General features: G+C 42.1%; 5 protein-coding genes and 2 non-coding genes across 27 annotated transcripts in view; 2 read left to right on the top strand and 5 right to left on the bottom strand.

Moving 5' to 3' along the window:
• The window catches only part of mim (missing-in-metastasis), a 30122-nt gene extending 4736 nt beyond the window's left edge, over positions 1–25386 (bottom strand). For 5 of the 21 annotated variants that reach the window (XM_017146043.3, XM_070213800.1, XM_070213804.1 and 2 more), the window contains exons 1-10: positions 25245–25386; positions 9300–9361; positions 7873–7946; positions 5089–5543; positions 4772–5029; positions 4569–4649; positions 4161–4463; positions 3288–3402; positions 2342–3142; positions 384–1943 (exon numbers count right to left, since the gene is read on the bottom strand). In XM_017146043.3, the coding sequence (XP_017001532.3) occupies positions 384–1943; positions 2342–3142; positions 3288–3402; positions 4161–4463; positions 4569–4649; positions 4772–5029; positions 5089–5543; positions 7873–7946; positions 9300–9361; positions 25245–25316 (3781 nt within the window). In that variant the 5' untranslated portion in view covers positions 25317–25386. The remainder of the gene's footprint in view (positions 1–383; positions 1944–2341; positions 3143–3287; positions 3403–4160; positions 4464–4568; positions 4650–4771; positions 5030–5088; positions 5544–7872; positions 7947–9299; positions 9362–25244) is intronic. The other 16 variants (XM_070213806.1, XM_070213811.1, XM_070213812.1 and 13 more) reach the window with 7 other exon arrangements.
• On the bottom strand, positions 14335–25384 carry CheB42b (Chemosensory protein B 42b). The gene is made up of 4 exons (XM_017146069.3): positions 25245–25384; positions 14961–15338; positions 14723–14899; positions 14335–14669 (listed from the first exon to the last, which is right to left on the bottom strand). The coding sequence occupies exons 2-4, from the start codon at positions 15195–15197 to the stop codon at positions 14493–14495; spliced, it is 591 nt and encodes a 196-aa protein (XP_017001558.2). The 5' UTR covers positions 15198–15338; positions 25245–25384; the 3' UTR covers positions 14335–14492.
• CheB42c (Chemosensory protein B 42c) lies at positions 15597–16581 on the bottom strand. The gene is made up of 3 exons (XM_017146066.3): positions 16176–16581; positions 15943–16119; positions 15597–15889 (listed from the first exon to the last, which is right to left on the bottom strand). Exons 1-3 carry the CDS (start codon positions 16419–16421, stop codon positions 15713–15715), a joined length of 600 nt encoding a protein of 199 aa, XP_017001555.2. The 5' UTR covers positions 16422–16581; the 3' UTR covers positions 15597–15712.
• TRNAK-CUU (transfer RNA lysine (anticodon CUU)) lies at positions 17928–18000 on the bottom strand. Its single transcript has one exon. It is a non-coding gene; the product is annotated as a tRNA-Lys (tRNA).
• On the bottom strand, positions 18417–18489 carry TRNAK-CUU (transfer RNA lysine (anticodon CUU)). The gene has a single exon. It is a non-coding gene; the product is annotated as a tRNA-Lys (tRNA).
• On the top strand, positions 18837–19680 carry CheB42a (Chemosensory protein B 42a). The gene is made up of 3 exons (XM_017146067.3): positions 18837–19110; positions 19164–19340; positions 19395–19680. The coding sequence occupies exons 1-3, from the start codon at positions 18853–18855 to the stop codon at positions 19563–19565; spliced, it is 606 nt and encodes a 201-aa protein (XP_017001556.3). The 5' UTR covers positions 18837–18852; the 3' UTR covers positions 19566–19680.
• ppk25 (pickpocket 25) lies at positions 19694–21804 on the top strand. Its single transcript, XM_070213605.1, has 6 exons — positions 19694–20025; positions 20514–20795; positions 20882–20981; positions 21035–21226; positions 21290–21514; positions 21577–21804. The coding sequence occupies exons 1-6, from the start codon at positions 19700–19702 to the stop codon at positions 21802–21804; spliced, it is 1353 nt and encodes a 450-aa protein (XP_070069706.1). The 5' UTR covers positions 19694–19699.
• Positions 25387–25695: the final 309 nt, after the last annotated feature.

Below are 25695 nucleotides of genomic sequence, written 5' to 3'. Positions count from 1 at the left end.
AGCCGAAGTTTATATACTCTTGCAATATGTTTAATACTTTAATTCAAAAAAATCTAATTGCAAATTTCTTGTATGATAGATATTAATCATAATGCAGAAGAAATGTTCCAAATCGGACTGGTCATTCAAAAGTAATGTGCAAGGCAAACAATGGAATTCAAGCAGTGCAAGCAGTCGCTTTGCTGCATTGAGGGTAATCGAACGTTTTCTATAGAAGTCGTAACGATTCTTTGACAATTTGCAAGAGTATTATACCGAAGAACCAAAGCAAAGTAAAAAAGCATTTGAAAATAAGCTCTCAAAACGAACATAAAAACCCGGAAAGTGGAGTCAAAAAGCCAAAAATTGAACCCAAACAAATCAAAAATCAAATCGAAACGAACCCGACAACGAGGCCGGCCGGGGCGTAATGCACGGCTTGAGATTGGCATTGGCATTGGAAATGCTATTGGCATGATGGGGATTGGCTGGGGCATTGGAGCACACATATGGATGGGCGGGTGGTCGGTCACTGGCGGGCAACATCGATGGCGGAGCATTTGATGGCGATGATGATGAAGTGGTGGCTAGCGATGACGATGATAATGGTAGATGGCCGCGAGGTGATGACGGTGACAATGCCATTAATGCGGGCGTCTTGCTTTGCTTGTGATTGGATGTGGCTGTCTGATTTTGGTTTGGCATTCTATGATTTTGGTTCGGATGCGAATCGATGAATGCAGATGCAGATGCAGGGGATGCAGTAACATTGGCGGCTGGTTTATTAGTGACATTACAGTTTCTGGTTTGGGGCGACTGTGGTGAGTGTTGCGGTTCTTGTGCTGCTTGCTGCTGCTGCGGCGATTGTTGCTGCTGCTGCAACTGCTGCTTAACCTTCTGCTTTTGCCTGCGTATTTTCGCATCTAGATCGGCCTTAAAGTCGGACTTTCGGGGCACCAGCGGCCTATCGCCCACACTGGGCGCGGGGCCATTGAAAATGCTCAAGCTGGTGGGCTTTGGCGGCAGCTGGCGCCTCGTGGGATCTACTGTCTGGCTAATATCCTGCTGCTGCTGTGGGAAATGCTGGTCCTGTGCCGACTGCTCAGTGGTTGCTTTACCTCTTTGCGGACTGCCGCGTCCGAGGAGCTGTAGCTGCTGCTCACTGGTGGCGCGAAACGAGGAGAGTCGCTGCTTGGCGGGCGCCACAGTTGCTGTCGCCGGCGCCTGGCCACCGCCGTTGGAGTCCGGCGAGGAGTCCGGCGAAGCGGCCAAATTGGCCGGCAAATGCTGCAGCTCGCGCATCTCGTGCAGCTGCAGCGTCTGGGGCTGCGGATCCTTGGTGCGCAGCACCACAATCTCCGAATTCTGCTTGACGAACTCAATGTCCGGCGTGTTGGGAATCTGATGGTCGTAGATCACCACCACGGCACTGCCGCTGTCGCTGCATGTGTCCACGTAGGCATGCCGTGGCTGGCCCAGGCAGACGCTGTCCGAGGCCAGCGAAATGGCATCGTCCCGACTCGCAGCATTGGCCACAAAGTGCGCGAATGTGGGATTCTCGTAGCCGCCGGCCGTTAGGCCACCGGTCAGCGAACTCGTCTCGCTCACATAGCAGCGACTCAGCTCCGAATCGCTGGCGCCCAGCATGTCCCGATCTCGATTCCGCCGCCTGGCGTCCATCTCGTCGCCGGCCAGTTCGTCGGACGTGGTGTCCGATATGTCAGTTCCACAGCCGCTCGAATTTGTCTGATTGCTGATGGCGCAGGGCTCGATGTTGCTGGTGGGCAGGTTGTTGTTGTCGCTGCTGCTGTTGCTGTTGCTGCTGCTGGTCGTCGTTTGGTTGTTATTGCTGCTGCTGTTGCTCATCGGCTTGCCGCCCTTGCCCTCATCGATCTCGCGTTGGAACGAGTCTAGTTCGCCAATTAAATTATTTAGTGCTTGTATTGAATCTTCGAAAGACTTGTCTGTTAGATCATATTTGGTTGTTCATAGTTGGTATTGATTTTGGAGATGGTGTTGTTGGTTGTTGTTGTTGTTGTGCATTTGGTTCATTTGTGAATAATAGTTTACAGATGGCAGAGATTTTTTGGGTAAGGTGGGTGACATGAAGTCAAAACCAAAAGTAAGGAGTAATGGTTTCAAGTTGTTTTTGGTGCAGTAGTACCAAAAAATTGTAGAAAAAAGGAGGGAAAAACAAAAAAAAAAGAAATTGGGGGTTAAAAAATATTCACGATATGTTCGTTCAATTGTAAATAAAAATGGGCGTTGGACAAGTAAAGTGGAGTGCTCTTTGGTGCTGGGTGGGTGGTGCCAGGATCACCTCACTTCATCCTATTCAGCGGGTGTGACTGATTCTACTTACCCATTTCCTGTTGCTCCGCCTCGGATCGTCGTCCTCCGGCAGCTGGAGAAGCTACTGCCGGAGCCACCTGATTGGGAGCCGGTGGCGAGACCGCTGCCGCTGCTGCCGCCTTCTCAAACATCGAGGCCTTCTGCAGAACGGAGGCTCGCGACCGCTCATCCGTCTCCTCTGCTACCGTTCCCTGATCCTGTCCAGCTGCCGCCTGCTCGGTGATCTTCAGCACCTCACTAGAAGGCGGCGTCGGTGAGCTGACCTGGTAAACGAATCCCAGCGATGATCCAGGACCACCTAGACTGCTGCCGCTGGGAGTACCTGCCGCTGTGGACGTGGGGGAGTTGGTTAGCAGGGGCGAGTAATGATTCTGTGGCGTCGAGCTGCCACTGGACGGCGAGGTGGTGTTCGTGTTGGTGCTGGTGCTGTGGTTGGGCTGGCCCACCAGCGAGCCGCAAGCGACGGTGGAGTCGATCGACGGATGCGAGTGCAGTGACGAGGCCGTCGAGGATATGGAATGGGAGCGTGTGGCGGTGGCTGAGTGATGATTCAGCGGCTGATGATGCTGCTGCTGCTGGAGGAGCTGATGGGAGCCGGAGGAGTCGTTGGAATGCTGCGATCCTATGGAGTCAATGGAGCTCTGCTGTTGCAGAGGCGGTGGCGAGGGCTTCTGCTGCGGCTGCTGCTGCTGGTTGGTCAGCTTCAAGGCCGCCATGGTGGCCAACTCGGACATGTTCACATAGGTGGGCGGCGTCTGGGGCTGCTGGTTTTGCTGCTGCTGCTGCTGTGCATGGTGCGCTGCGGACAGCTCTGTGTGTGCGGATGATGTTAGCAGGGACATGCGGGTGAACACGGTAATTAGTAAGACCGATGGGATTAGCAAAGGGGCAAGCGTGCACACAAATACACGGAGACAAGCTGGACAAGAGCCGGACTTGGACGATAGATAACTTACCTTTCGTGATATGAGCCGGAATCGGTGAGGGGCACTGGCGCTGCAGCAGGTTGCTCCCGCTTCCCTGGCGGTGGTTACTCTGGGCCGAGAGCGGTCGCTCCAGCGAAGAACAGCGCTGAAAGGAGTGGAGAAACCACAAGTTAGTCACAGTCGGAAGACAGATATTTTTAAGGTTTCAAGATGAGGCGATTTAAAGGACCTAGTGTTGTCAGTGGTCTAGCGGGGCGCATGCAGATGAGCGCGCTTTTGGATCTACGATTGCTGGGGCTCTGACTCCGGGATACTCACCACATGGGCTGGCTTCTATGGCGAGTGTCATTGGCCAACAGAACGAGAGAGACAACTTAATAGCATGTAAAATAAGACAATAGTCGGTTTCCCGTCTATTCGAACATTTTCCTTCTTTTTCGTACAATAAATTTTGACTTTATCAAGGTCTAACCTAACCTTTTTAGGCTTTAAATATTAATAATAAATTCTCTTGGATAGAACATTTTCAATTATTATATTTATTGCAGATAAATAAATAACCTTTTAAGGCTTTAAATAACTTAAATAACTTTTTTTGCGAATAAATAAATAATTTTTTTAAAATTACCAACAGTAAAGGCCTGATTATAGGTGAAAAATTTAATAATATATGTATTATGGTCTAAAAAATATATTTTATTATTATTAAACTAAATTGTTCTCCTAGAATTTATCATCGAAATCAAAGTATCCTTTAGTTTTCAATGTTTAAATCTCTTTTTTGTATTTTTAGTCTATCATAAAGTCAAGAAACGTCCATAAATACTATATAATAGTATTTCAACTTTGTTCTTAAATATTTCTTGTAGACTTAAACTGAATACCCCCACCCCAAATACTTACAACTGGCAAAGGGGGCCGACTTAGTGAGGCAGCCGGAGACTTCTGGGTGGCCGGCGTGGCCTGTCCCGAGGCGGGCTGACCATTCGGGGCAGCGGATCCGTTGTTGAGGCAGCTTCCCGACTCGTGAATGGTCTCCGGGTTCTGGAACGTGTAGACGGTCAGCGGCGGACGCTGGTGACCCTTCTCGTAGGCCGTCGAGATAGTGTGCGGACGGTCGGCGGTCGGTGGCAGGGTGTCCACAACGTCCTGGGAATGTGGGGGCCAGGTGGAGACATTTGCCGTCTGATTCGTTGCATTCGAAGCCTGATAGGTGACGAGAAGAAGAAGTTAGTACAATTTAACTCACTTTAAGGCCACACAAAAAATGTATATAAATTTGGTAAAAACGGAAGAGGAACAAATGAAAACCTGTGTTGTTAGAGCTGGCGATGAGCAAAAGCCACTATCACTGGATTCACCAGGTTTCAAGCGAATTGCGGGCGTTACAAACTAAAGAAACGAAAACAAAACACAAGTAAAGGTTGATGAAAACCAAGAAATGAACAAGAGGACGCCACAATGTCGAATACGGGTTAAATAGTGGTCAAAAAACCCCTCTAAAGATGACGCACCTGCGACAGAGAGCGAGGATAGTGATGGTGACCCGGCGAGTTGCTGGAGCCACTGCTGTTCATGCTGCTGATGGAGCAGACGGAGCTCTTTCGCGAACCCAGCGAATTGGAGCAGCCACCGCCCTGCGAGCCGGAACCGCCGCCCGGGGACTCCGGATACAGATTAATGCTGGCCTTGGCGTCGTGGATGAGCTCCTCGGAGGCCTGGGGCAGGACACTGGGCTCCTTGGTTACCAGGGCAATCGACTGCATGGCCTCCTGTAAAAGTTGTATGTTTTAGAATCACTGAATTTAGATAGATAGATAGTAAAACGCACCTGAAGATGACCCAACTCCGACATGACCTCGCACTCCTCGTGCACCACCGGCTGGAGCATGTGAACGAAGCTGCAGTAGCGCAGCCGCTCCTCCACCATGGCCGCCCTCAGGGACTTCTTCTCCACGTCCTCCAGCTCGGCGCGGCGCAGGGTCACGTCCTGCATGTGGGAGTCCATTAGCGACTGCAGCCCGTCCGTCTGACCCTTGCGAGCCTTCTTCTGCAGGCGCAGCGTGTCGCTGGAACGCTTCTTCAGCTCGCTGCGACACCGCTTGTATTCTTTGGCATGGTCCTTGTCGATGGTGGCCACCGTGCGCTTCCAGTCCTCGATCTTGTCCTGCAGCGGCTGCACCAGGCAATCCATGATGGCGCTGGTGAAGGTCTTCAGGCGCGTCTCCACCGCCTTGTGGCGCAGGCAGACGCGGGTCAGGGCGGTGCCGATCTCCTTGGAGGCTCCTGAAAGGGGAATAAATCGAATTAGTAAGGTGCGAAAAGGGTAAGAAGTAAAGATTGAAAATTATCGATATTTTCGATATTTTCACAGTATAGATACGATAATATTGATGTTTTCGAGGGACAGCTCCCTTTAAATATCGAGAAATATATCTATCTACTACTGTCTTAATTGATTTTCCATAACATATCAAACAATTGATCGATATTTTCGATATTTTCAGAATATAGACGCGATAAAATCGATTTTTTCAAGGGAAACTTCCTTTAAATATCAAGAAATAGAAATACCACCGTCTTAATTGATTTTCCATAACAAACTAACCATTTCCCACTTGCTTTACCCAATGTGTTTTACAGAACTTGTACATTTCGTACCCCAAACTTAATTGTTTAAACAAGTAAGCATGCAATATTAAACAGTTGCCAAATTAAATTACTGAAGGGGAACATCCATCGCCATCCACCAGAGGGAATGGAAAGGGGAGTAAAACCCCCAGCGGAAATGTTTAGAGCCATGCAGCAGCAACAATTGCACGCCATGGGCTGTCGTTTCGATTTGGAGGCGCAGCAGACATTGCATTGCATGCGACACGATTCGGGGCTCCACTCCTCCAAAGTCTTTGGTCTTCGGTTCCCGTGTCCCGTGTGTGCCCATTATGCCATGCCAGGGAGATGGATTCAAAGTCGGCTCCCGGAAAACTGGTCAGGCAAACTACTGCTACTGCTCCTGCTTCTGCATATCACCGTGAAATGACAGGCAGCCCGATTATCTCGAACTGCCTCAAACTGAAGCTCTGAATCCTCGTTTAATATGTAATTATCTACCAAATAGGCAGGTCAGCCAGCCCATTGGTTCTGCTTTGACTTGCCGGCAGCTCCCAGAGCCACTTGCTCCACATCGCAATCCCAGCTAATTGAATGGAAACTACCGGCGTGACCAGAAAGGACACATGGTGGCCATCAAGAATCTAGAACAGAGACTCAAGTTGCGTTTCACCCTCGTTTCGAATGGCACAAGGGGGCGAACTGACACTTGTACCGATGCTTGACCGAACTAAGCCAAGTAACCACACTGAAACTAATGAAACCATTTAGCAAGTGCAAACGACAGGGCCAAAAAGGGGTGGCTAACTAATAGCAGGAATTACGAGGATATGCACTTAGCACCATCCAAATATAAAAGCCATAAAGGGGCGCAAAAAAGTGTGCACGGGAGTGGATCAATATATGCTAATGCAAGACGCCCAACGAAAGGGGGGAAATGATTGAAATGTTAAGTCTTGCAATCCCACAGCAGTTGCAAATTGGAATTCGGAAGCTTAACTGAATAAAGCCGGTTTTACCGCCTCAACGATATTCGTCTGTAGATTTATCCATCAGCACCGGCGTTATTTCTCATTAAAAGATGAAGGCACTCAGTTATGCACAATTAATTTCTGCATTTTTACTGAATATTTATAAGGAATGAATCAATCGCAGTTTACTATTCAAAACAATCTCTTAATTAGCTTGCAAAATAAGAAATTGTTCACGGAAGTTTCCAAGTAGTTATCTATTAAATGCATTTGTACAAAAATATATCTGTTAATTTTATCTACTTATAAAATGGGAATGCAATTATTGCATGTTTTAGTAGTATTTCCAAATTGCACGCTCATGAATACAATTAAATCATTGCTTAACTATTTTTTTAATAAGGAAATATAATAACTAGTTGTAATCATTTAACCATATTATAACTTCATTACTCAAACAAAATCCCTGATTTAATCAAACTAACTAGACCTGATTTGTTATGATTAAACCAAGATTTTCCACTCAAAGGAATGCAACTGTAAGTGACTAAAGAGTGACAAACGCACAAAACAGCAACAACTTGTGCTAAATACACGCTGCTTGATATGATCAAAGCTCTCCCATATGGTAATTTTCGCATTTCCCGTCCCGGTTTGAGGTGTTCTATGTGAGAATCGGACGTCGGACATTGCATAATCGGGCACTCGATGAGTGCGACGCATGGCAGCCAATAAATAAATATAAATAGCTAAAGCAGCGAAATGCGTGAGCTCAGACAGAACAGCTACATTGCTACATTGCCGTCCGCAGAAGGGGAAAATCAACAGCATAAACATTGAAAGCGTGAATGTGTAAAAACCAAAAAATAAAAAAAATTCAGATCGATGACCGCCGCCGACTGTGAGCAGACGCATGAATAATGAGCAGCAGAAAGAGATAAAGTACAGGGGCGGAGGGGAACCCCCTGTTGTAATAATAGGGGGGCTGGCTGGCTAGCAGTACCAACCCAGATAAATCCACGTTTTGAACTTACCTCTTGAATTGGTCGCCGCATCGGCTATCTTTTGGAAGGCATCCAAATAGGCGGCGATCGCCTGGATGGCGGCCCTGTGAACAGAAAAGAGCAAAGAGTAACATCATTATTATTGCGGCCCATGCAGCCAGATAGATTTAATAAACATCTTCTCCAATTGCCCGTGGGCGACATTTCAATTAGGCGACAGCTAGAAAAAGAACTGCTCGAAGACAGACAATCTGTGAGTACTAAAGAGTGGAATACCCTTTCTTATAAGATCTTTCTACGAAAGTTATAAACCATTTGTCTTTTTTCCTTGCTGTTAATATCATAAATAGACAGAAAAATAAAAGGAAACAATTTAGAACTTCATTATATTAGATTTTGTTTTCTCTACTTTAAGGGTCGTTTTCTCGTCCGTTTGTTAAATTTAAAGTAGAGTTAAAGCCTTGAAATCGTATGGGAAATCAGAGTTTTATACCCTACTCTAAATTTAACCGGTGGACGAGAAAACGGCCCTCAGATTTTTATTAAGTTTTCAATATGTCAACTAAATTATAAAAAATAGGATAGAATCATAAAAACCCTAGTAGCCAAATTAAAATTTTTTTTTTATTTTACAAAATAATTTTTATTTTAAAAAATGTGGCATAAAAGTATATATCTGTATGATCTTAATTGCATGATATGGTATGAAGGTATAGGAAGCCTTTCTTTTTTTCTTATTATTTCCATTTTACCATTCATAATGGATCTTTCACATTGAAACCTCATAAAGATGAGTATGTTTCTGTTGCAAATTTCCTGCTAAAATATCGACACCCTCGCCAAGGGTATAAAGAGATGGTTCTAGTACCCAACTGGGGCTCTTGATCCGCTCAAGTGGCTGCCGAGCGTCCTCACGGCGCGGCAACCTGGTCAAGATGTGTGTCAAGCGCAGCGGGCAAACACTCGGAGCGAGTTTTGGCAAGCTCGGTGATTTCAGCTCGGACAACAGGATTTGGGGTAATGATTAATGCAGCCGCTATTCGGCGGCCATATACTTATGTATGCCCAGACATTGCTGCGGGGACCCTCGTCCACGAGCGAATTTGGGCCAAGTCTGAGCATAAAAACAACAACAGGGAGAATAAAATAAACAAAAACCCATAGACTGTGTCGGTGGTCTCCGTAGTCTCCACCCAACAACAAGAAATTTAGCAACTCAAGAAACAGAAGAAAAGGCACGAAAATAATCATAGAGTCCATGTGTTGTGTGTGTGAGGAAGTGGAAAGCATAAAAGCAAATTGAGGTAAACGAATAAATTTGTTTATTCACTCGCATGTTCCCATTCTAAAGTTTTGCAATTGCAGTTGTTATTTCGCCGCTGTTGAAATCTCGTTAAAGTTCGAAAAATAATTTTCCAGAATGGAGAAACTAAAATTTACACCCAAAATAAACTCACCTCAAGCATGTGTGCAGTTTTCCGGCTTTAGCCACAAAATCCTCCCACAGTGGCGAAGTATTCTGCAATAGAGGAAAAGAATAAATTAGTTGAATAAGTTTGAATCCCAAGCCAATAATATACATATGTATCCACTTTAAGTGCTTCTTGCCCCAACAAATCTTACGTAAGTCAAAGGTTTGCCAACCCCAACAAAGCGAAATCCCAAGGAAAATCAATAGAAGACCCCTTAAGTCAAGGAATGCAATAAACCAACCTCTCATCTATCAGGGAATTACTTTCGAATGACAAATAAAAGGACAAATCGTGTGGACGTGTTACTTAAGATGGTTTTCCCTTGGCTTTTATTCAAGGGATCTTATTGATACATTGCTATAGTAAATACTCGAAATAGTAAGTTAAAGGGCATGCCTTTAAAAAATAAATATAACATTTAAATCTATAAAAAGAAACTCAAATAAAAGTTCACATAATTGAGTGTTTATTTTTTCCATTTCTTAGCACAAAAGTGCAAAGTTCATTTCGTCATCGCCTTTTTTTCTGGATTTAATCTAATTGAGTTTGACTTTTGTTGTCTGCGCATTTCATTAAATCCGAATAAAGCCGAGAAATATTGTGCAAATTCAACGAGTAAATAACCCAACATGACATGAATGGATTCGCAAGTTGAGCGACACATTTAATGTAATCAAAGTGGGTGAGATCCATATGGCTGATTGAATACATTATCGACCAGTCCCGTTGGGGATTATTTTAATTAAATTTTTCCTGCGTTCGGAGGTAATTTTGATTAATTAAGTTTGCATCTCAATATGGGTAAAAAAAAAGGGGGAAAAAATAGAAACGAAAGTTTGCCAGACTTTTATAGAGATTGAGACTTTCATCCATAATCCGTAATCCGTTTCCCATCAATCCAACCCTTAATCGAGTAAATACAGTAAGCCCATTTGGGAGCCAAAAGGCAAGCTGACGTAGCTCCCACATGGGTTTTCTCACATAATCCTGTCCAGTTGGCTTATTTGGACAAGACCACAAAGAGTTGCCGCTGGCTTCTGGCCAAGTATCAGTGTCACGATGGCCGAACGGAAGCGGATTGCTAAGAGCCCGCCGTAAAAGGCAGCTAAAGATTTTATGTATGCTTCTTTTTTTATTTACTTTTTTTCAAGAGAAATAATAATGGCAAGTAAAGAAGCGCAAATGGTCAATAAAAGCGAAAACGAGTTTTTCGTTTTGTTTTGCTTCGTTTTGCCCGTAATAATAATGTTTTCAATTACACAACAAATGACATTGAAAGCAAAAGCCAGAAGAGCAGAGAGTGGGGATGGAAAACAGCGGGAGGCGTCTTAATGAAGACATTAAATGTTCCAATTTCCAACCAGACAGAGGAATGCATCCATCCACCCATCCAGCCCAAATGCCAACTGCAATTCCATTTCACTTTCGATTTTTGCGCAATCGAGCAAAAATTAATGCCAAACAAAACATATACAAAAAAAAAGCATCAAAATGCCAATTGTAAAATCGATTCGAATGCAAAATGCCCAAAAGAAGCCGGGTCTGGGCCAGGGCAATTGCATAAACAGCGCGGCTCAAAGGTAAACGAACGAGACAAAAGCCGGGAAACTCACAAATAAATACAAACTGAGCAAAGCACAAGCAAGAATTGAACGGAAATCGATTTTAGGCTGTTTATTTTTATTTTTGCAAGCCTTTTATTTTTGCCTATGCTACAACTGAGCTCAACAAAAACCCTTAACCATTGTCAGCCCCCACATAAATGGGTTTTAAATGTGGCATTCAAGCGATGATAACGACTTTGTACACCTTTCACAAAAAACAATATGGTAAATAAAATATATATAATATCACGGAAAATGGAAACGCCGAAAATGTTATTCGAAATGATATTGTATTGCTATGGTAATATAACGAAAGATATGAACTAGCATGAGATCTGTAAATCAAACCTGATATCATCATAGAAAAATGTAAAAAATTCAATAATCTTTTTGTGTGGGATAAAATTTTTGAAGAAATCTGAGCAGAATAAATTCCAATAGATTCCAAAAAAGATCAAAATTTTCATAAGTTTGTAGGCCCATTTTTCCAATGATTGAAGCACGTTTCCAAGACGCGGACGCGGCCCACATGCAAATTATTATTGTTTATTCGTTGCAAAACCATTTTTTGTGTGTGACAAGCAACCGCCAGCGACAGCTTGATAAGCGGTTCTTGCCTCGATTGCGTGGGCTGCGGCTTGTCGGCATTTTGTGAATGAACATTTTGTAGTCTTATGCCGTTGCCACCATCCAAGCAACTAAGCTGGCAATCCACTCGCGGGCCAAAACCAAAACACGCAAAGCTGTCATTACATTGACCAGGCCCAAACCGTTCGCGTTGGCGTAGAAGTTGTATTTTGTGCTGGCGTTGGGTCTCTCTCCCAGCTCAGCTGGTCCTCCTAATCTCGGTTCGGGTATCGGTTATATTATGAATGGGCGATATAAGCTGAGGTGCAGAGAGGTTAGTCGGGTTTATTATCGTTCAGGAAAGAAATGTGGTCAGGAAATGGTTTTCTAAGGTAACGTAAACCAACTTTTAGAAAACTCTTTTTCATAACTAGCATTTGATGTAGAAATTTCTATTTAATATATCTTTATTTCCACATTATTATGCACAATGCAGGGGTAGCTATAATAATATCACTTTAAAAAACCATAAAAAAGTCGTTAAATGTTGTTATTGAATTTTTCTAAAAATGTCTAATTAAAATGCACCAAACCCGAGCCGAACCCCACGTACGTGGTTGTATACAAAACACTTTCCAGTTTCTGGCAGACATCGAAATCGAGTCTGTGCTCAGAGGAAGCCACCGAGTGCAATGGACGTGTGGTGCATCCAGTCTCCATGTGTATCCATTTATCTTGGCAAACTAACTCTCTGTGAGTGAGCTAGACACCTAAAAACCCACAATTTATGCCAGTCAGAGCAGCCAGCTCTCCGAGAAACTGGAAAAGTTCACACAACTTCACGGGAAGACCCACACCCATGCACAGAGTACACAGCAAACTACAAACAGGCAAACGTGTGGCTGGCATTATAAACTCTTGATCTTTCCAATAGCCTACAAAGGCGGCCCACACGAACAGACTCCTCAGCTGGTTCACAGCCCCATTCATGCTGCAATTTTGTTGCTGCTGCTGCTGCTGCTCGATAATGCCCCCAAAGATTCCCAGCAGCAAAAGCAGCTAGCTAGCTAGAAAAAGAAGCAGGAGAAGGAGGAGGAGTTGGCCAAAACGGGTTCAGAGCCATCCCGTCGCCGCGTCCTACATTGCCAACATTTTGGGTTGGCGAAACAAAGCCACACAGCCTCGAGAAAGAGCCGTTTCTTATGCTAAATCGCAGAGCCTGCGAAGCAGAAGTTCGCACTGATTGATTTTCTATGAGATCCGACTTACTATATATGACTGCCTGGGGCCATAATTTTGGTTTTGGCCAGATGATGTTGACTTTGGCGGATTGCCCGGCGGCGGAGGGAGGGAGCAAAATCGTGCGCCGCTAATTTGCACCTAAAGACGGTCTTTGTTTCTGGCGTTTTCGGTTTAGAAAGTAGAAAATTATTCGCCGGGAATATGAAATGAAAGTGTTCCGATATGAAATGAAAGTGTTCCCTCCCGCTAAGAAAGTTTTCGCAAATCTCTAACAAAACATTTTCCCTGAATGGTCAAATTGGCACATCGATTGGTTCGATTCGAATCGAATCGATCGGAACTTATGCCAATCATCATCGGTGTAATTCAATAACCGACAGTTGGCTGTTTTTGCATATGCCCCATCTAACAATGCAAATCGTGACCCCAAAAAAAAATGTATCTGACTCCCTGTCTGGCTTGGTATATATAGGTAGTGGTATACCCACTCTTTACCAATTCTTATTATTCTACCCGTCGTTACCCAAGAAGTTACTTGCAACACGCGGCCACCCGATATAGAAACCGCAACATGAACTCAAGTTGCCATCAACGCGTGCCACCAACCGCAAAACAAAACGGATCGAAGAAAAAGGTAAGCAGAATAAAAATATAGCAAAGGGTTTAATGAAGTAAAATCAGAAGAAATTCGTTACATTTTTCATGTTTTAAATTGCCAAGATAAAACGTATTCTTAACATTTTATGCCAACAAAATGTTAAACCTATTTCAAAACAAAAGAGAACGGTATAGTCGATTACATCGTCTAGCGGCCATTTCATTTTTTGCTTAAGGGGTTATATACCTTTTTTGAGCGAAAAAATTGAGGGAACTTTGGATTTTTTTTTGGTGTGTAGCAATTATTTTATGACAGTGAAGTTATTATTTATTAATAGTACATGCTTTTATCGAAACAACAAGCCGTTGTTCTTGAAAAAATATGAATAATTTACGAAGTTATGGCAATTCTTTCGGAACCCTTTTTTTTATAGCGGCTTGCGGTGACCACGATGGAAGTCCAGCAGGTCAACTTATATCAAAAAACCAAAAATTTTTAGTTAGTATAGTATTATTTCCAGTTCGTGAACGATTATTTTTAAGAATATTTGCTTTTTTCTGCATACAGTAACAATTTTTCCAAAAAGTTGATTTTTCGAGTTCTAAAAATTTTATTAAAAAAATCTGATCTGCGAAATTTAAATTGGCGCATAAAAACTGAATCGTTCACGAACTCGGCACAATCATTACGAATAATTAAAAAAAAATTGAAGAAGATCGATCAAATAGTTCTTGCGCAATCGTGGTCACAGCGAAGGCACTTTTGGAAAAACACGACTTTGAGATAATCGCATTCAAAGTTTTACGTTGACGTTGCCAACTATTGAAGTCGAGCGGGGCAAAACGTTCCTATCGAACTATTATTCGGATCTGTATGAAAATTTGGGAAGATCTTCTTTAGGGGATATACTTTAGGATTCAGCAAAAAAAAAATGTCGTTTTTTTTAAAAAAAAAAAGGTATATAACCCCTTAAGATTATTTTTATTTAGAAGTCCAATATTTCATACCTGATAAAGTAATTATCTTTACTTTATTTAATGCATTGAGTTTAATTTAAATCAAATTTTCTTTGATTACAAAAATTAGGAATAGGGTCCTATATCCTACATTTATACGCAACTTTTTCAAAATATGCAGGGGCTTTAAAACATCGATCGATATCATCCACTACTTTATTTTTATAGGTTCTCCTCTGATCTCAGCGCAAATAGAAGTAGGGCGTGGAATATTCATTACATCGAATGCCTGCAACTTAAAGACCAATTTGTAGCGTCCTCGAAGAGTAGGGCCTTGAATATTTTCTAGTTTAAGCTTCAGATCGAAAGGCTCGTGCACCAAAACGGTCTGGAAAAGGGCATTTGCATTGTCTGCGTAAATTCCATTCGAATTGCACTTACACCGCGCTCTCTGAAGCACTTTTTGGCCACATCGTGGCGATTGATAATGAAGCCCGTCCAGTACTTGTACCAGTACTGGTTCTTGTCGTACATGATGGAGCAAAAGTCCTGGGTGGCCATGCTAAAGACAGTGGGCTCCCAGGTGCCGCGGTTTTGGTGGAAAACATCGAGCCTAGCCTGCAAGGGTGCGAAAGTTGTGGGCTACATTAGGGGATTATTTGAATGCTGTTGACTTTACTGCAATGCGATCGGTGGGCTGTACATCCCATATCATGGTGATGTTGCCGGAGACGTGGAGTACATCAGTTTCATGTTCGATCACAAGATCTTCGAAGTTGGCTGCCTGACGGGCGTTGATGGATCCAGGCGGACCGTCGGTGCACGGCGAAAGTATGTCTGGGTCCTCGATCAGCAGTTCGTAATTCATGGCCCAGCATCTGGCCAAGCCAAGAAAAAGCAGCAACACGGTTCTCATTTTGATTATAGCCCCAACAATGTGCGATGAGTCCCATTTATAGCTACTGCCAAATCGTGTGGAAATTTAATTTTTAATACATAACACCAACATAACATGGTTCCGCCTCCTATCATAAAGATCGTACATCCAAGCGACAAGCTACAAAAATGTAGAATAATCTCGTTTTTGTAATTGGAAGAACCGTTTAAGAGCCCTAAAAACCAACGTCAAGGTCGCCATGGAAATATTAGTGACTAAAACACTTTATATACACTAAAACCTACTCAATTTTGAGTTGGAAATGATGCGTTTTAACTATTAATAGTAAAAACACTATAGAAAAATATATAACAACCTTTTCAGTTTTAAACTAACAAGTCGGAACCCTTTTCCGTCTTAATAAAAGATTAGGTACTATTTGGAGACAGACTTTTGTTTTTATTGAGAAGAGACCATCTATGAAAAATCTCTTTTTCGGTTTTGAAAAATACAAAGATAACGCCTGACTTAATTATAAGGCCTCCACCATCGTTTTACTTTATCTTCTCGGCTTCTCCCCTGATTTCAAAGCATATGGAAGGATTTCGTGGAGTGTCCTTTTCGTCGAAAGCTTCAAAATGGACCACGATCTTGTAGCGACCCTGCAACGAGGTGCCTCGGATGTCCTTCAGCCGCAGCTGCATATCAAATGGTTTGTGCATCAGCACCGTCTAAAATGGGAATCCATGTTAAAGGCGCCAAAAATTTAGTAGCTTCAACTCACTCCACGCGTATTGAAGCAATTCTTCTCCACCTCCTCGCGGTTCGAAATGTATTTGGTCCAGTACTTGTACCATGACAGATTCTCGTCGAACATTGCGGCACAAAAGTCCGCGGTGGCCAAGGTAAATAGGGTCGGTTCCCAGCTGCCGCGATTGTAGTGCATCACTGCAAATCTCCCCTGAAATAAATCTGCATTTTACACAGCGAATCTCGTTTCAGGAAGAGGAAAATTACGGAAATGCGATCGGTGGGCTCCACATCCCAGGTGGCGGTGAGATTCTCTGAGAGATGTATGATATCGGAATCCTGATCGATTACCAAATTGTCTATGTTAAATGCATCTGTGAATCCAATGGATCCGGGCGGCTTTTCGGTACAGGGAGCGAATATATCCGGATCCTCAAGCAACAGTTCGTAGTCCGCGGCCCGGGAACTGGGCACGATTACGATTCCAATGAGCAGCAGTGCAGTTTTTAACATGATGTTACCCCAAAAGTTGCGATTTTAGGTTTTATATAGCCAGTACGGACACGATTTCTAAACCAATTACGGATTAACATAGCTTAGCTTGTAACAAATTAAATTGTAACCGATTAAAACAGACTTGTTATATTTATTACAAAATGTCACGAGCTATTTAATGGAAATATTCTAATTAATAATCTAATTCCGATAAATTCCAGAACATTAGATAATTTGGAGAATGTCTAAAATTCAATAAAATATTTCAATTAAATTAAATACATCTATTAATTGTATCAGTCCTCAGACCTATCTGTTAAAATTTTTTGATCTGTGATAGGCAAATATGAAAACAAATCTCAGAAATTTATTTCATATTCCATAACTGTTTTGCATAATTGCTAGACAGTGACACACCCACGGCCAATAACAACACGATAAATGAACACACATGCCTCAATTATATCATAGCTTGTGAATCACAAATGCAGTTTCAAATTCATTAAAATTAATTGCCCTTTGATTGCGGCTGTAGCTCAAATTAAACATGCAGAGCACTCCACAGCTTGAACCTCCACGTGTCAAATGCTACGAAGCCAGCTTTCCACAGCAGTCATTCCACAGCAACAGAGGGAACAGCATTAAGAATTGTTCCCGCAAAGTTATTTACGGAATAATGCAAAGTAATTAATACAACTAAGACGACAATTCTCATGCTCTCCAATTGTTTGTGGAGCTTGATGGAGAAATGCATTTCGCATTCTTGTTTCATCTCAGATTTCATTGCCTGTCTGTGTGGGAGGAGGCAGACAGATGGATCGAATTGCAATAGTGACCTGCGTCATTACACGTTTAGTCAGAGCTCTAAGCATCTGTAATTGAATCTGAGCAAAGATGTTGGAGAAAATTATGTCATAAATTAGTCCAATTTGTTACTAGCAATTTGCCATACCAAACGAAAACATTTTTGGCGATCGCACCTCTTTCATATCATTTTAAAATACCTGTTAAACTCCCAAGGCTTTTAATATTAGCTTAAACTATTCATTCCCATATCATAATCTTTAAAGCCTTTACTATGAATATATAAATGCAATTGTTCGCAAAGCAAAAGTCCTTGCACTAGTTATTAAATGCATGATGGCATAATGTCCGCATCCTGTTCGGTTCAACTCTCAACTACAAACAGCATTTCCAGTTGAGATTCAGCCTTGAACATGTCGTTCAGTCTTTTCAAATGCGCAAAACAATACAATCGAGGGGGAGAGAGATAAAAACCGCGGGACATTGTCATAGAAATGGAAACAGCTGCGAGTGCTGCCATAAATAAAAACTCATTAGGTCTTGTCTATGGTATTCTACATTGTCTATAAATACACAAAACATGAAATTTGACTTTCGTCTTACAGCCCACACAAGCACAATTTAAGCGCTTAGCAGCAATGTCAAAGACTGAAGAAATAATTAGAGAATATTTAAAATAAAAAAGCTAAATAAAAAATATGTAATAAAAAAATGTAATTTCGCCCAACGTGGGGCTCGAACCCACGACCCTGAGATTAAGAGTCTCATGCTCTACCGACTGAGCTAGCCGGGCACTTGTGACAACAGCGGACAAAAAGCCAGCGCTTTTGGTGCCTCAGGCTAAGAACCCGAACTTGGGAAACGATCTGAATAGATCAAGACACAAATAAGACAAGACACCTGCTGAATAAAAACATATAACTAATATAAAACAAATGTAGGAGCAGTAAACCAATCACTTTGAACAAATTAACTCGCTGAACAAAACAAAGGGCGTTCATATTCCCGCTATTCACATTTTCTTCTTATCTTAACCGATCAAAGTGGTAAAACAAAAGTATATCACAAACCCTGCTCTCGATGCATTTGAACTATCAATTGGAAAACTGGTTTTTCGAATCCAAATGAATTGGGTGTTAGCCTCATTTTAAGCAAATTAATACGAATATTAATTTGGTATTTATTTGGAAATTAAATAAAAAAATCAATCGCCCAACGTGGGGCTCGAACCCACGACCCTGAGATTAAGAGTCTCATGCTCTACCGACTGAGCTAGCCGGGCATGCGGACGTAATCGCTGGCCATCGAACATCGGGGAATGTGAAACATATTCTGTGGGAGGGGAACATATAAATATAATTTGAAAATATTTAATCCAAAGATATTATTATTATCTTGTTCTACCAATCATAGGGGAGTAATTCTTGCGATCAATGCCACTACGTTCCACGTGCTTATAAAGATTTACGTAACAAACCCATCCAACATACTTATTAGCTGTCAAAAATAGTAACGCCCGTTTGTGATTTTCTAAGGCAAAGATATTATCAAATTCGATCGTGTGTGTAATCAGAATCTTTGGCATGCGACGCAGAGCAGTATATATGGGGCATGCTCTAGCACACTGTAGTTTCATATCGGGAACATGGATAAAATGAGCGCTACTTTAAGGATCCTGGTGCTCCAAGTGATCATCTCTTGGGCTGGCGCTACTGAATACCAGTTAATATTGGACGAAGACGGCCATCTTGCCCCATGCGAACATCATCCGGGAAATCCTTCCAACTTCGATGCAATGGTGGATATGACCACCGTCAATGTAACCAACTCCGGAAACAAAATGGCAGTAGAAGGACAACAATCTGTCATATGGAAAGATGTCCAGCCTGGGGACAACATAAAGGTAAGTCCTTCGTAAGGGAAAGGTTGACTATTAACTTTGTAAATATCCCCAAGATTTCTGTCCAAATCCTTCGCATGGAGAAGGGCTCCTGGCAGAAGACTATGTTCGGCACCAGCAGTAATAACTTTTGTAAGAACATGTTCGATAAGAATCAGATGTGGTATCAGTTCTGGACTAAGTATATTACGAATTCCGATGAGATCAAAAGCAAGTGCTTAAACACACCGGGCGTAAGTAAATTTATAAAATTTGATGTCATTATTAACTGCACTCTCGAACTTTAGGCCGTCATAAAATATCAACCTTACGAAATAGAACTGAGGGCCAATCTGAATGTTCCCAATCTGGATGGGCGCTACAAGGTGGTACTGCTGATCGAGGCATTTGATAAGCGCAATGTGAAGCGCCCAGTTTCCATTTGCACTGAGTTCCGCGGCAACGCATTGAAGGTCTAATCGGGACAATTATATATGCATGCTGAACATACAGCGAAACACCATTAAAGTTTTTAATCGTGAACATGAACCATGGGGATGCATTACAGGGGTCGTTGGGGTGTCGCATGCGAGGAGCTTCCGTTCAGTTCATCATGGAGTCCCAGAGCAGCCGGCCGAAGCAGGCGGACAATTTTCATGATTGGTGTGCCGAGTTGAGCCAAGAGTCCTCCATCCACGGCGTGCCCTACGTATCCCGAAGAGATCTCCACTGGACCGAGCGCCTTTTCTGGATGACCATAGTCCTGGCTTCCGCCTACTACGCCATCAGCAGCTGCCTGGCCCAGTGGGATCGGTTCCGGGACAATCCGATTGTCTACGAGTACGAGTATCTCTTTTCGCTGCGCAAATTTCCCTTCCTGGGCGTAACACTTTGCACCAGCTTTCAGGATGAGGCTTCGGTTAATAGGGTCATAAACGAGTGAGTTTTTGCATGGGTTCAAAATCCAAAGAGAGGATAGAATGGAAAAAGTGGGGGACATTTCGTAATTTAACAAGAAAGAACGCGGGTGACCCGAGATGGCGAGAGAGATGACGATATAAAACTTTGATCGCGCATAACTTTTTAACAAATGGTCCGTTTTGACTGCACTTTTACTTTTCCGAAATCTTTAGGGGTGTGGGCGCCAGACATCTTTTTCAAAAAACGTTTAAGGCGATTGTGGGCGTCAGAGGGGGCGTGGCACTCGGCTGAAACAAACTTGCGCTGCGTAGAAAGCCCAAGAGTATGTGTGGGTAATCCCAACTTTCTAGCTTTTGTATATTTCGAGATCTGAGCTAGAATGACTCGGCTAGTGATCGTGATCAAGAATGCTTCTCATTTTTTACGAATTTAATATACCCTTTTACTCTGTGAATAATGGGAAAATTATCAAAAAATATCAAAAATTTTTAATCTTTTTATTCGAGAACTTGGGGATTGGATCCCAAGCAAGACCCGGAAAAGGCAAAATACTATGCGGAATTTCTGCGTGTGCTTAACCACCTTAAGTACAAAACTTTGGATACTCTAAAGCCTTACGAGAATGATACCAGTCTGGACAACTTGAAGTATGTGGACATACTGCTGAAACTAAATGAGAAAATTCTACCGACCGAAATTCCCGTTGTTTTGGCGCCGATAATAACGGAGGTGGGTTTATGCCAAACAACCAGTCAGTTAAACCGATACGGCAATCCTTACGGCAAAGTGTAAGTCTTGGTATAGAGGTAAAAAAAAACTCTTTGGTTTAATATTACTTGTAGAAACGTGAATTAATTTATCTATTATCTCTTAGACAAGACATGACAGTGGCGGATGCCAAGGACTGTGGCTTCTTTAGCGAGTGCTCGTTGATGCAAAAGCCGTTCAATAGCATTATGACCCATTTGTTTCTAGTGAGCAATTCATCTCTGTTAAAAACCCTATATAACTCTAAGCTACTTTGTAGTACCTGCACGATGTCAATGAATTTATGCTACCCGACGATAAGGCCACCATTACTTTTGATGCCAAAGTCCTCAGTTCGTACGTTCTCAGGCTAATGTTGCACTCGATATCGGCGGATAGCGAGGTGCGAAATTTACCGGTGGCATATCGCAAATGTCGCTACACTGACGAAAATAATCTGGATTACTTCACTGTAAGTTTATGATTTTTGACGAATATGTCAAGACATCGAAGTTATCATTGAACTTATATATAGCCGTATCATCCGAGCCTGTGTCGGCTGGAGTGCCGAATTAAATGGGCAGCGAGCCTGTGCCACTGCAAGCCCTATTTCTATGTGGCAGCTCCCGAAGTTCCGGTTTGCAGCATAGCTGGAATGCTCTGCCTGGACCACAACAAGTGGCTGGAGAAACCATGCGATTGCTTTCCGTTGTGCCGCGAGAACACCTACAACATTGTCGACGAGGAGGAGCAGAGTGGGGTGGGTGTGGGAATAGTCTGTCCTTTAAGAGCCCCAATTAACCCATTCTACGATTCCTTCAGGGCGATCAAAACTACAACGGAGAGCAGTTCGAGCGGACTTTGATCATTAAGATGAACCTACCCAAAATGGGCATGAAGCGGCGTGTGGTGTTCAGCACCGATCAGTTGATAATGTCGTTTGGCGGAGCCATTGGCCTCTTTCTCGGTGCCAGCTTCATGACCTTATACGGCCTGATCTACCTATTCCTCACTTTTGTCGCCTTCAAATGCAAACATTCCTTGTATTAAAAATAACACCGTACTAAATATGGGCACATATCGAAAACATTTTGGCAATTCCCCCTATTTACCATTTCAAAGTATATTGTTTATCATTAAGGATTACGTCAAATATGATAATTTTCTTGTTTTTAATAATTTTTGCATATTTCTTTATAAGCCGACCTTAAGTTATAACTTTTATTTTGCTACACTTCAATATCAGGAAGTCGGAGACATATTTTATAAGGACGTTTATGTTTTTTGTTAAATTACGTAAATACCTGAAATATTGTTATTATTATTACTCCTTACAATTATAACGTTTTTGCAACATCCGAAATTTATTTTTGCATTTTATAGATTTTCTCATATACTTTAACAAACTTTTTTAATAACTGCCTCAACTTTTCTACAAAAAAATTTTAAAAACACTGCTTTAAATAGACGCACTTACGTAAAAGATAAAAACTCTAGAATTTCAAGTACTACAAGTTTTTTTTTACTGAACGCACATTAACTTGCAAAATAAACACAAAGCTAATGAAATTGTTTCAAACTTAACGACATTAAAGTGGTTTGATGGCCCTGCCGAGCATCGTAGGCAAATTAAAGTGTCGGCAATTGTTGCAGGGCCACAACGTGGAAGCCACAAAAGTGGGCAGCTTGGCAGTGAAGAAAGCGACACGTTCGGTTCAGCTGGGTTCAGAGAGCAGAAAAATTTCACTTTTGCGGAAAACTCATAACAAACTGCAGTGCGTTTTCCAGCCGTTTTCTGTTACCAGCGTAGATTTCCTATTGTCAAATGTGACAATTTGTCGGCTTATCCGGCGATTGCTCGTCGTACGCTAAGTTGGTTTGGTTTTTCGTATCTTCATCTCACACACTTGCTACCATACTTGGCCCAAAGTGCAGCCAACGGAGCGAAACGGCTGGTTGGAGTTAACAACCTTTAAGTTTGCTTAATTTTTCATCTTTTCGATCTGCTGCTTGTGCTCTGACTTGCGTGGATAAACTTTGGACCGTCGAAACCAATCGAGAATTAGCCGCATTTAATTGCCAGCGCGGGAATACCGTTAGGAAAAACTATTTAAAATATTAAATTAGCAAATAATGTAAGGCTTTTTTGTTCTGTTTCGACTTTACGCCTATTGAAGTCGCGGCAGACTCTAAGAAGTTTCTGTTTCTGTTTCTGCCTTGGCATGGGCATAAATTTGTTCTGGTCTGTTGCCAAAAAATAAAAATGGTAGAAAAAACACCAAAGTCAGACGGAGAGGCAGCCAAGCAATTAAAATGAAACTAATTTTAGTGCCTGGGCTACTACACACAGCCTTCTGCCTTTCGGCTTAGCCTAACCTTTCAGTAAACACCGAGGGAAAACTGCTCCCGCACTCTTTCCTGCGGCTAATTTGCATCTTTTGCAACTTTGTGACATTTGCAATGGCATTTGCCGGCTTTGTAAAAGTTGGCCAGCAGATCTGCCCACAAAAAAAAAAGAAGAAAAAAAGAAAAGAGCAGCGCCGAATCAGAGCAAAGCGAGGCAGGCAAGAATTACCTGGTAAGGTGATCCGAACACACAGACGTATGTAGGCATTCATATTGCACATGCTCTGGCAGCACAGGTATGTGTTTCTGCTCTAGTTCACACTCAGGTTGGAAAAAAGGAAAAAAAAAAAAGAGAAGCAACTTCTGCACAATTGCGTGCCGAACAATTTCCAAATTTCATAAATACAAAATGCACTCGCCCGCAACTGACAGCAGTTTTCTGCCTCCAAAGTTGGGTTTACACTACTCCCCCGAAAGGGAGTTCGTCGTCGTGCATTTTCCTATTAATAGTGAGCTGCGGGCGGCGCGATTCATCCATCTCATCTCCCCTTACTCCCCGTCGTTAGTTTATTTCGGTACTATGAACGCCGACAGACCCAAGACACAGCAAATTCCAACACCTGTCCATGAGCAGCTGGCGGGAGAACTACAATCACAATGTGCTGAAAATGTAATTTTCCTCAGCATAGCAAATGAGGCAAAACCGACGGGAGATCTAGAGAACCCAAAGGTAACTAAGCTGGAATTCAACGGGAAGAAAAAATCATTCTTGACATGAATTTATTAAAAGGTTTTCAAGCCAAAGATTTTAAATATAATACATTTTATTCAAAATTTACATTTATTACTTTATAATAATTTGTATGTATTTTTAAGTTTACAATGTGATTTTTATATACTACCTTCCTTAAACAAATGTGTCAAGTTGATATGTTTAAATCATAAATTTGACATTAATCATATCTGATTTTTATTGATATGAAATAAGGTAGAAATGACCCTACTTCATATCGATTTTTTCTCTGTAAAGGAATACCAAATGTTAAAGTTCATATTCTTCCGTGGGTATTAAAAATAGAATGTAAGGCTGAGGAGAGCGGAAAATAGTGAATGGAGAGGTAGAAGCAAAGCAAAGTGAAGTGGATCGGAACTGGGAGGGAACTTAATGTATTACCTGCTTAAAATTCGTGCCATTAAGTCACTAATCATGACCAGCTGTCAGAAGTCCGTCCGAAGGCATCCCATGCCATCATATCATATCCCGGAAGCCCATCCATTCCCATCGATCCCCTCCCAAGAGGCTTAGCCGGCGATAAAGATTTCCCCCACTCCAAGAAACCGTAGCACCCGGCGTTAATTTACGCTTGTTAAATGAAATTGCCTGGCTTGACGTTATATAAGCGGAATAAACATTTTGTATGAAAGTAAGTTGCCTCAAATGGCGTCATGAGTGCCATAAATTATTGATATCGCCCAATGGACAGGACAGATAGCAATGAAATCAATTAATGATAAAACAAAAAAATGAACAAAAAGTTTGCGGAGTAAAGTTTCGTCTTTCGCCACGAGCTTTAGATAAGTGCGAAAAATGTGGAGAATTTTTTTGTATGTGACTCTGTTAGATACGATTTTTCAATTTTATTTCTTTCCATTAAATTAATTAGAAGATAATTAAGAAACAAAACAATTTCAGCATATATACTTTTGAAAATGTATGTTATTAGTGAGCAGGAAACATTTCTTTTGCATCAATTTATTGCTTTATATCAAAACTTAATTGCTCTGCCTGGGCTTTTGTGTGTTTGCTCTGACCTTGGCTGATGATATTTGTTTATCATTATTTGCTAGGGGCTTTTGTTTACACACGAGAGAATTTCCGACCAATTCTGGGGGTTCTTGACACACTGACAAACAATTGAGACACTTCGAGTCGGTTCATATTGTCGGAACAGTTTCAGCAAAACAAAAAAAAAATCATTTCATTTTCATGCTTTTCTGTTATATGAGCGCTTTCGTTTATGGTTTCCCAAAATATTCAAAAGTTCCAAGAAGCCCAAAACGGAACTCTCAGTCAAAAAGAGTTCGTGTTTAAAATTACATTGAATTTCCGCAGAAAGTACAGAACAAACAGGTTGGGAACTCACCTTCATGTCATTGATAATCTGCTGGAAGAGACTACCCAGCGCGGAGCTATCGCGTTCCAGACTTAGATCCATGTTTTCTTAGTATTTTAGCTGGCTTGGTAGAGATATCGATTGCTTTTCGTTCGTCGTTCAACTGTTCGATTTCAGTTTATTTGGATTTGGATGATTTTTGTTTTTGATTATTTATTTTGTTCCATTTTGATTGGAAAAAACAAGCAAATTCAGTATTTCCTTGCGTTCAAGTTGTGTGGGGAGATCTGAAAAGAAGAAGGGAGATATTAAAAAACAATCACTTATAAATAAACATGCTCTACAAGAAGATCTACAAGCACTTCCGATCGAAATCTCTGTCTCATCCACCCTCATAAATCTTTGAAATTCTTCGCTGATGGGGCTAAACCAGACGACTTCTCGTAAATAATCACAAATGTAAACCAGCGCTCCTTTCCAA

Source organism: Drosophila takahashii, chromosome 2R (assembly GCF_030179915.1).
Source record: "Drosophila takahashii strain IR98-3 E-12201 chromosome 2R, DtakHiC1v2, whole genome shotgun sequence".
NCBI classification, from domain to species: Eukaryota; Metazoa; Arthropoda; class Insecta; order Diptera; family Drosophilidae; genus Drosophila; species Drosophila takahashii.
This window is presented reverse-complemented; position numbering and strand designations above follow the sequence as displayed.

What these genes read in the sequence shown, in the direction of transcription:
- CheB42b (XM_017146069.3), bottom strand. Translation starts at nt 15,197, where the DNA reads ATGAGAACCGTGTTGCTGCTTTTTCTTGGCTTGGCCAGATGCTGGGCC. An exon ending in AGCCCACCGATCGCATTGCA is followed by an intron (nt 14,900 to 14,960) that starts GTAAAGTCAACA and finishes GCACCCTTGCAG; the next exon opens with GCTAGGCTCGATGTTTTCCA. An exon ending in AGTGCTTCAGAGAGCGCGGT is followed by an intron (nt 14,670 to 14,722) that starts GTAAGTGCAATT and finishes GCCCTTTTCCAG; the next exon opens with ACCGTTTTGGTGCACGAGCC.
- CheB42c (XM_017146066.3), bottom strand. Translation starts at nt 16,421, where the DNA reads ATGTTAAAAACTGCACTGCTGCTCATTGGAATCGTAATCGTGCCCAGT. An exon ending in AGCCCACCGATCGCATTTCC is followed by an intron (nt 16,120 to 16,175) that starts GTAATTTTCCTC and finishes GATTTATTTCAG; the next exon opens with GGGAGATTTGCAGTGATGCA. An exon ending in ATTGCTTCAATACGCGTGGA is followed by an intron (nt 15,890 to 15,942) that starts GTGAGTTGAAGC and finishes TTCCCATTTTAG; the next exon opens with ACGGTGCTGATGCACAAACC.
- CheB42a (XM_017146067.3), top strand. Translation starts at nt 18,853, where the DNA reads ATGGATAAAATGAGCGCTACTTTAAGGATCCTGGTGCTCCAAGTGATC. An exon ending in AGCCTGGGGACAACATAAAG is followed by an intron (nt 19,111 to 19,163) that starts GTAAGTCCTTCG and finishes AATATCCCCAAG; the next exon opens with ATTTCTGTCCAAATCCTTCG. An exon ending in AGTGCTTAAACACACCGGGC is followed by an intron (nt 19,341 to 19,394) that starts GTAAGTAAATTT and finishes CTCGAACTTTAG; the next exon opens with GCCGTCATAAAATATCAACC.
- ppk25 (XM_070213605.1), top strand. Translation starts at nt 19,700, where the DNA reads ATGGAGTCCCAGAGCAGCCGGCCGAAGCAGGCGGACAATTTTCATGAT. An exon ending in GGCAATCCTTACGGCAAAGT is followed by an intron (nt 20,796 to 20,881) that starts GTAAGTCTTGGT and finishes ATTATCTCTTAG; the next exon opens with ACAAGACATGACAGTGGCGG. An exon ending in ATAATCTGGATTACTTCACT is followed by an intron (nt 21,227 to 21,289) that starts GTAAGTTTATGA and finishes ACTTATATATAG; the next exon opens with CCGTATCATCCGAGCCTGTG.